This window comes from Mchenga conophoros, linkage group LG13, assembly GCF_057382185.1.
Source record: "Mchenga conophoros isolate Kocher_MC1m ecotype Shallow Benthic linkage group LG13, M_conophoros_male_GT1.1, whole genome shotgun sequence".
Classification (NCBI taxonomy): Eukaryota; Metazoa; Chordata; class Actinopteri; order Cichliformes; family Cichlidae; genus Mchenga; species Mchenga conophoros.
The window spans coordinates 11,862,310-11,872,574 of NC_140538.1; the positions used below are offsets into that span (position 1 = coordinate 11,862,310).

The following is a 10,265-nucleotide window of genomic DNA, read 5'->3' on the forward strand; positions in this document are numbered from 1 at the left end:
GACCCCCATTTATTTCCCCCACTGTGTGCTCATTTCTTTCTTCCGGCTAAACACGAGCATTTTAACCAGAGTGTTTCATAACTCAGGTGATACAGACCCAGGATTTACAGCCTATGCCTACACTTAACATGTAAAGCAATCCTAGGCTAACAGGTGACAACCAAAGCAAAGGACAGCATGTTAGGTGAAGACCCAGTAGCTTCTGCTACTGCTGCACAGACACACAAAGTCAGAGAGACACTGGATCATTTAAAAAATAGAAAGATATACAAGGAAGTACAGCTTATTATATAAGGAGGAAACTTACCGTCATGTTCCATGACTTGACCCAGGGAATATTATCAGCAGTTTGAGTTGATCCTTGCCTCTTCCAGACACACAGCCTCTCTGCCTCCAGCCCTCCCCCTTGCCAGTTCCCCCTCCCTTTCTCACCGTCTGCCTGCTTTTCCTATTCTTTCTCTCTCTCTCTCTCTCTCTCTGTTCCTGTATTACCCTCTCTGCCTCTCTCTCTCAGTGTCTCTACACTGTCTGCTACTCACTTGCTCCTCCTCCCTTCCTCCCTCCCATCTGCATCCCTTCGCTCCAGAAAAGACCATTAAAAGTTAATGTTTGTTTCCATCTCAGGTCCTCGTTCTCTCTCCCAGTCCCATCCTGCGTTTATCTCCATCAAACTGTCAGTCAAGTTTTTCCTTCTTCTTACGGCTACCCAGTCTGGCTCCATGCTCATCTATTTTTTTTTTAACTCTACCCCATCCCCATGGGTTAAAATCCCACAGTGACGTAAAGAGGAAGGAAGAAAAAGAAGAAGCAGAAGAAAAAGCACAGCAGATGCAATCATTCAAACACACACTCGCATAGTAGAAAAACTACATAGAATTCATACACGCCAGTCCTAATAATCTAATGCATTTTTACTGTTGTATGCTGTTTGTTGAAATTGCTAATGCTTTGGCAGTTGCATACCTAAACTTCCATGCTAGTAAATCAAACCAATATGATTAGATTAGATTAGATTAGATAGAACTTTATTAATCCCTCGGGTGGGTTCCTCTGGGAAATTCGATTTCCAAAAAAGCACAGCACCGACAGAAGTTACAGAGTTACAGAATATTATATACACACACACACACACACACACACACACACACACACACACACACACACACACACACACACACACACACACACACATATATAAATACAGAGACAATATAAATAAAATATACGAAGGGGATAAATAGAATGAATAGGAATAAAAAATAAATAAAAAATAAAAAATAAAATATGAACTGAATACCTGCATGGGTTTTCTCTAGGTTCCTCCTGCAGGTCAAAGACATGAACTGCAAGAGCTGAACTCAGGGGTGGGCAATTAATTTTCTCAAGGGGTCACATAAGAAACTGGGGTTGTTTTGGAGGGCGCCTATATGTTTATAAGAGATAAAATTAGTATTAAGCAGAATAAGGTAACTCAGTTCTGCTTAATTGATATTACGCAAAATTGGATTGACCAAATGGGTGCACTCCTCCCAGTTTTTTTTTTTACGTGGCCCCTTGGGAAAATGAATTTCCTGGTGATTGTAAGTTGTAAGTGTGTGGTTGTCAGTCTCTCCGTTTTAGCTTCATGATGATGAACCAGTGTGTGCCCCAATATCAGCTTGGAGAGGCTCCAATGCTTGTGACTCTGAGTTGAACGAGTAGTTAATATAATAAATGGTTGAATTGAAAGGAAAATAAGAGAAAAATAAACAAAAGGTAATGTATTGTGTATATAAATATGTCTCAAATGCAGTGATATAAAGCATCATAAAAGCCACAAATTGCATAGCTCAAGCACACGTCATGTGCTACCCATAAAAACAAAAAACAATAAGAAAAAAACACTTCCTCATACCAGCTTAACCACCATGGCCATAACTCAAGAAATCATACAGTAAAGCCTAAAGCAAAACATTAATACACGAAAGTCACAACTGAACTCACATATGAAACCTGAAAGGGGAAAGAGGAGTCCAAACACACAAGTCTTAGGGCATAGGTGAAACTAATGAGAAATCAAAAAGGAAGCAAAAATATCAGCGATGCACAAAAAACTCTTTACCAAAATAAAACAGGAACTGAGAATGATTAAAAACAAGAAAACAAACAGACACATAAACAGAGTTAGACAAAAATCAGGAAACACACCAGGACACATTAGGAAAATATGAAAACCAGAAACCCAAGAATGGATTTCAGTTAAATGAACAGGGACCGTGACCATGACACACTGTTATAATCCCCTTAAAAATGGAAAAAAAAAATTTCACACTATAACGGAGGAATGGAAAGACAGATGTGGTCATATTTCACAAGGTTTTCAGATACTGAATTTTTACTGTCCACCTCTTAATTTAATTAATTACTAAGTATTAAGTACACACACTGAGTCTGAAAAGACACGGACGTAAACTGCAGCTGTCTAGTGGCCTTTTCCCCCTCCTCGTTTTAACCCCATTTATGGCTTATTGAATATTACAGTTAAGAAGACAGCTGAAGACTGTGGCCCAACGACAAGAATATAAACATAACATTTGTGAGAATCATATCTCTATAAAAATCAACAAACATACTCACACACAATGAGAGAGAGTCAGGTGAGGGCAGGTAGAATAAAAAATGCAAGAAAGATGAAGTGCCATGGCCTCTGGTCTGGTTACAAGGTTTTTGGGTGGTTTTGTTGTTTTCACTCTTGTTCTAGCGCTTTACATTTTTCATTGTGTGCTCTTGATTCTTGCTTTGATTTTTATCTAAATTCAACATTTCTTTATCTTTGTTTTGTGTATTTGCTGTATTCCACTGAGGAGTCTAAGTTTTATTTCATCTAGATTATTATCGTTATTATTAGTAGTAGTAGTCTCCCTAGTGTCTATGTTTATGCCTCCCTCTGTGTGCCTTTGTTCCTGACTTCTTATTAAATTCCATCCATCCATTCGCTTCCGCTTATCCTTTTCAGGGTCGCGGGGGGCGCTGGAGCCTATCCCAGCTGTCATAGGGCGAAAGGCGGGGTACACCCTGGACAGGTTGCCAGTCTGTCGCAGGGCTAACACACAGGGACAGACAACCATTCACACTCACATTCACTCGCACATTCACACCTAGTGGCAATTTGGATTATCCAATTAACCTATCCCCACAAGCTGCATGTCTTTGGACGGTGGGAGGAAGCCGGAGTACCCGGAGAGAACCCACGCAAACACAGGGAGAACATGCAAACTCCACACAGAAAGACCCCGGCCTGATGTTGGAATTGACCTTCTTGCTGTGAGGCAACAGTGCTAACCACTGTGCCACCGTGCTGCCCTTCTTATTAAATGTTTCTATTAAATTTTGTGTTTGGCTATTTCCTGTTTTACTTTGAAGGTTAGTTCTCTCTTTCCCTGACTGTTTGTACCTGCTGTTAATGGTTTCCTCTAGTGTTCTGCCTGCTCCCCCAATTAGTGCTCTGTGTTTATATATAGCCCTGTGTTCCTCCTTTGTCTGCTAGTTCATCTGTTATGCTCCTCGGTGTGCTCTGTCTCTGTGCTCATCTTTGGTTCTATTTGTGCCTTTTGGGACTTTGTTAATGTTCAAGTTTCTTATCAGCCTTTTGTTGCCAAGCCTGCTTGGGTCCTTTCCTCATCGCTTTCTGTGGTACTAAGAGCCAGATAGATGGTTATTTCCTCTCTCTTCGTTTCTCCCATTTACACACACACACAGGCGCGCGCACTAAATAATTAAATAAGTTTTATATCAACAAAAGTTAGGATTATTGCGTGTCTCCTTTAGATATCTGCTGCATATTTATGTTGGCTGTGCACGTCTACTAAGCACAGGTGATTTTTAATTTTCTGTTTATTATAAAGCATATCTATTTCACATTAAAGTCCAATCTGTGGAAAGAAAAAATGGGTCAGAGCACGATAAAATGTGCTGATGGACTGAGAATAACAGATATGCGTGTGTGCATGTGTGCATGTGTGTGTGTGTGCATGTGTGTGTGTAAGCCAGTGTAAACAATGTAAGTTAAGTGGACTGAGAACAAATATGGTGTCCACACACAAACATTAGTGCTACGTGTCAAGTGTCAGTATTTTCCTGTATTATTGTATTTGACTCTCTTATTATTATTTAATTCTGTTCTCAAATGATATTTTTTTTATACATACATATAATTTATCTATCTTATATCTGTATTTTTTAATCACTAGTGTCTCTCTTCTGCTGGATTTTTTAATTAACATACAGAGTGATTATTTAATTCCCACTTCACGCTTAAACATACACTTGCTGTATGTAAACATCATTATTAGAGGCTGTGCAGAGTAATCATCCTGCTCATTTTCAGCCGAGGCGTTTCAACATATATTAATAAAGTTAAAGGCTTATTAAGTAACTGCACAAAGTTACTGTTAGACAGATGGAGGGGGAGTAAGAAACAGAGAAAGTGAGACTTTGACTTTTGATTCAGTCCAATGAAAGGGCTCCCAATAAGCGAGAAGAACAGAAACTGGCTCATCAACTCCAGTAACACCCACCCACACAGGCACACGCATGATCACACGGAAAAGAAGCGAATAGATTAAAAAAGCATTAAAGTGCCAGTATCTAACAAGATAATCAAAAAGAGATGCAGTCTTATTCTCTTTTTCACAGTTTAATGTGAGAGCAACACATAAAGTCCATCCAAAACCTTACCAAGGCTGAGTGTGATTATTAAAAAGGAAAGAAAATCAGTTTCTTAGAATTAGCATTCAAAGAGTGTTCATGAAGATTTCAGGGAGTGTATTAAAAAACCAAGACAACAGAGCTGATCCAGAATAATTATTGGATTTGGAGTTGCCTTTTGTTTGTCTGCTGGCATAATCATGAGGTCATTTAAAATGCAGCAACAGCAGGCCGACAGGTTCTGATGAATTGCGTTCGGAATGTCCCTGTAGAGCAACACATAGGAGAGTTTACTGAACGTATGGCTTACTCACACTTCACTACTGAAAATGAAATAGGTTGTGCATCTGACATCGCTGCAGTCAAGTTTTGGTTAGATTTAAACACAAACTCAAGTTGATCAGGGATTAGGCAAGCTTGGTGATTTGGTAATAAATTATTAGTAAAAGGGTGGGCCAAATGTCAGTGATTGATACTGTTAAAAGCAAACACTGACTGTTAGTTAAAATAGTATGTTCTGTAGATCCATTCTCTGTATTGGCTTCTATGGAGAGCTTGTATATAGGCATTACAACTAGCTTCTCTTCTGCTAGCATGTTAGCTAATGTAACCTTTTATTTTTATTTTTAATATTCCAAGATTAACATTCATTGCAATCCTTGGTATGGGAGTATCGCCTATGTGACTTTTCTGAACAAATTTAAACTGTTTCACCGCTTGAACTGGATGTCACACCTGGGGGGCTTGTTGAAAATGGGTCAAAAGGCATCTTAAGTTATAAAAGATATAAATTTGTTCTTAAAAATCTGCCACTGATATCATATGTTAAAATAAAGCCTGGTTCCAGAGCTGTAGGCTAGGTTTTCAATATTTTTAAACTTTGACGCCAGAAACCAGAGTTAACCATTACCTAATGTCTTGCTTTGCTCAAAACAGGTATAATCACAATGACCCTTTGAGAGCTCGCTGACGTGTTATTTTTAGGGGTGGAATTACTGCCTCACAGCAGGGTCATTGATAAATTCAAATGTGATGGTATTATGTAAAAAACATATATCATCATAAATGTAGCTGAAACAAGGTGGTTGTATTTTGCTACATACTAGCCATAGTCAAATAAGTTAATAGATCCTAAACTGTCGTCTACATTTGGTTACAGACGGATTCCTCTGCTGCCCCATCACTTGGCACACATTTCATGACATCGCTACATCTATCCGTTGTAATTGGAATAAAAAAAAAAATACATTTCACATTAAATATTTTCTTTTTAGAAGCTTTCAATTGACACAGCAAATATTAAACCAAAAATCCTTTCTCTGAATCGTCTATCTCCAGGATTTAGAAATTGAGCTCTCAACAAAATCTATTACAAATTAATGATTTAGTGATTTCCAATTCCATATGAGACTTTTGAAAAGAAAAAGTCGAATGTGGTTATAATAAGTGAACACTGCAACATAGATGGTGTTTTTATTCGCTCCAAAAACAAAAACCATAACTTTTTTGGGGTATGTCAGTGGCTGCTGCAGAAGCCACATCGGTAGCTAAAGATGTGTGGGCAGTGAAGGGGGAAGGGCAGCTCACTGCATTTCAGTACATTTTAACAAGCAGTTATCGCAGGCTAAAAGGGTCTGTAATCAATGTAATTTCGAGGCAAGTACCCGCAAGAAGCCAAGCTACCAGAAAGCTGACACTCCTCTGTTGTCTTCTTTGCTTTGGTCCTCTCCTCCTCCTTAATCATCCAGTCCTCGCATCCCTTTCTGCCTCCTCTCTGCTCTTCGCTGATTTCATAATGTTCCCTTGTCTGCATTCAAATGCCTCACTTGCTTTCCACTCTTTGGTCTGTTTGTTCACTGTTGCTCTTCTTTGTCTTAATTCGTACTTTTTGTTCTTGGCCTTTCCTTCTATCTTTCTCCTCTATTTTCTGGCCTCTTGTACCATTTTATCTCCTCCTCTACTTTATCCCTCTCTAATTAGGACAGCGAAACAGTACCCATCTGGAGGACAACATATTATTTACAAAGTACATCAAAGGCCATCTTAGCATGCGCATTATCCACATATAACCTAAGAGCCGTGAAGTGCATTGGTGTACATGCTTTGTTATTCTTATGCACATTCAGGAAGTGATAGAAAATTACACCAAAAATTCAACTGAATCTTTTGTCAGTCTTTATTCAGACCCACTTTACTCAAAAACTTTCTGCCTTGATTTTGCTCCGGTTACAATTTAGCCACATAATATCTCACAAGACTGTGGTTTCTTATTCATTTTTAAAGGGAATGCTTAGATAATTCACTTTTACTTAAAAGAGCCTATTTTGTTTTATCATTTAATTATGCTTCCTGTTGCCTTGCATGTTCTCAAGTATGTGGGCGGCATTTCCTTTTTATTCTCATATATTTTATAAACAAACCATACTTAGCATGAAAAGAACATCCCTCCCTTCTGCCATTAATCATGCTAATATTCCCCACCGGAGCAATTTTATATTGGGAAGGGACATTTCTCAGAAGCTCGATCAACTTCATCCCTTCTAGTCAAAAAGAAAAGAAAAGAAAAAAATATGATTCTGTAAAATGACAGATATGGTCTGTGTCATTTGCGATGTGTACTACACTATTTCTAATCTCACATCATCTCAGTCAAAATAAACCCAGCCTCCCACCATCAGTCCACACCTGGGTGACGTAATACGTTTGAGTTGATGTGTGCTGTTTTTAAGGATCATTGTTAGGAAAGGTGAAATAGCGCCCCCTGTTGCTACAAATCGTTCAGTTTACAATATAGTGTGTTTTGTACACATTACAGTCATTGTATAGTCTAAACCGGTTGTTTGGAACCTTACATATGTTTAACAGATTTGAGTGAAGATTACATATGTACGGGCACTTATAAGAAATATTTAATAATCTTGCAACTGGTGAAGTTCAAAATGCAAACTGGCAGGAGACATAAATAACTTTGGGCATCTATTTTCCTAACGGCTCCACTCCACAATCATTTCCTGTAATTACAGCCTAACGGTAAACACAGGACACTTACTGTGGCAACTGTAGACAAGCAATATAACTATTAACTATTAACGCAAATGTTATTTGTATGCTATAATGAATTGATCCCATTTAAGAAGAAAAAAAGTCCTCACCAAAAGACAGTGAATTAATAAATGTTATGTCTGCAAACTGTGTCAGAGCAGAGGGAGGCGTGTGAATTGGTCAAACAGCACGGCCCGAGTTAAAACAGTGTAGATGACTGATAGGAAGTGGTTCAAACCACTAAAGCAGTATATAGGCCTGCAAGCCACGGGCTTCAGGCAGCAAAACCCTGACAGTGACATTTAAGAAAGTCACCGCGGACACATGGTTAACACAGTGAAAGAGGTCTCACACTGCATCATTTTAACACCCTGTCCCCGAGTATTGGTTTTACATTTTACCTCTGAGACCTTTCGATATCTAATACCCAAAGAAATAACCGATATTGTTATTATACTGAAACTGCACACTTGCTAACTTCAGTTACTGGTGAATTTAATTATGTGTCACACCCTGACGTGACAAAGACGATCTCCATGCAATTTATTGTGTAACTTTGAGAAAAAAAAATAGGTGTATCCACTATATGGTTATGAATTACAAGTGTTGAATTACTACGGTAATTATTGTGTTCTATGTATGAACTGTATGAATTGTATGAACAAGAAAGCAGAATTAAGTATAAAACAAAACAAACAAACAAAAACTGGCTTCTTTATTTGCTTTTTTTTTTTTTAAATTCAGCCCAAAATGTGAGAGGAAGAGATACGACGACTATTTTGGGTTGGAGAACAGGAAATCAGAGGAAGCAATTTGGAGATGTTGTCTAGCAAGACGTAACTGCTATAACTTGCATAACCTTAACTGTTGATTAAAGAAAGCTAGCTGAAGCCTGTTTTGTGCTTATTAAGCACCTTTGTCTCAAACTTCCTTATTCTTTTTTTTTTCTTGGCCCACTCGTGAGAGGTCTCTCCTACCTGAGCGGGCTCCCCGGAGCTTGAACAAAACTCTAGCTCGAAATCCGGAGGTATCACTCTGAGAGCGGCACCTGTGGCGGGGCCACAGCTGTGGAAAAAGCTTCATCTCCCGGTAGGTATCCCCCTCCTCTTCGTCGGCCATTGTCGCCTCGTCTGTCAACCCGCCAGGCGAGGGGAGTAACAAGTTCACAGTGAAGAGAAAGCGAGAAACCTCACAGGAACCTGCTGAACATCAGCACACCGCCTGCTCCTCCTCTTCAAAGTTTTCTTAGCCCGCAGACAGTACGTGTTCCTGTGTTTGTTCACGCCCATCATCTGTCGCTGCAAACAGGTTGGCTTGCTGTTATGACTAAGAGCAATTGTGAAAGGCAGTGGCAGCTGCCTACCCATTATCCCACTCACTGCTGAAGCTGTTTCCATTTTGCATGACTTAAAAGAAGAAGACGGAGTTTAAGCAATGCACATTATTGCATGCATTTGCGTCACACAGCTCTTAGCTGTAACTTAAGGCGGCATGCATGGAAAATAAATATCTTTAGTGCACAGAAACTCCATTACAATCATACATAAGACATTTACCGAAACTGCATCTGGATGCAGGACCTGCGAGTTGCATGCATTTTCTCCTGCATGAGTGAACCGTATGGACAGATAGCAGCAGACAGTTATATTTATTAAAGATAAACTAAAAACAGAAAATATGAGGCGCTTTTGCATAAAAAAAAGGTTTCTTTGTTACACATAGTATATATGCTTCCTCTACACATTTGTTACACATCTTACGCAATAACAAATTTCTATTTATCACCACGGGATAATCGCAGGACTCGGTCGATGCAGGCTTTAAACGTAAGATGTCGCTAAATCACTACTCTGCTGATTTCCGTCCAGGTTTACACCCAGTGCTTCATTTTCACATTATTATGTGAGATCTCTTACTCTGCACTCATTTTTCAAGCACCAAATATTTTGATAATCTTTAAATATGACTGGTTTGACAGTGTTTGTGTGGCAGAAAGTGGTACACAATGCTAGCACAATGCTATAGTCAGATATATTATATTTGAATCTAACTCTCCCAGCTCCTCCAACAATAATTGAAAAGAAAGATGTTTTTTTTTTATTGTGGTTACATGTGATAACCTTTTTATGTTCCCATTTACACTGTTATTTCAGCTGCTGTACTGCCAGCTTACAGTCTCTGGGTTTCAGTACTGCCTCTTCATATTATTTATCATATTTTTCATCATTTTTACTAAAATCTGTCAAACTTGACTTTTTTGGTACCTTGTCACTTTCCCTGTTGTGCATAGCATTAGACAGGCTGAGGCTGTAATAAAAAGCCTTCCCTGACTGGGGTAAGTGCCAACGCTAGTCCCGCAAAGCGGTCAAAATATGGGACATTGTGCCAAGATTTCTGACGAGTGGACAAGGCTTAAAAATACTGTCCAGTCCCACATAAAGAGGGACATCTGGTCACCCTGACATTTATACTGAGCAGATTGCAATTAAATCAAACCTATAAACATACACATATATTTACATGTTATTGAAAAAATA

At 38.9% G+C, this 10,265-nt stretch overlaps 1 protein-coding gene across 3 annotated transcripts in view; it reads right to left on the reverse strand.

Annotated features, from left to right (window-relative positions):
• The window catches only part of phactr2 (phosphatase and actin regulator 2), a 44,602-nt gene extending 35,755 nt beyond the window's left edge, over nucleotides 1–8,847 (reverse strand). For 2 of the 3 annotated variants that reach the window (XM_085296476.1, XM_085296472.1), the window contains exon 1: nucleotides 8,706–8,847. In XM_085296476.1, coding sequence (XP_085152602.1) covers nucleotides 8,706–8,847 — 142 coding nt within the window. Of the gene's footprint in view, nucleotides 1–307; nucleotides 379–8,705 lie in introns of those variants that run through there. The other variant, XM_085296475.1, reaches the window with a different exon arrangement.
• Between the last annotated feature and the right edge of the window lie 1,418 nt (nucleotides 8,848–10,265).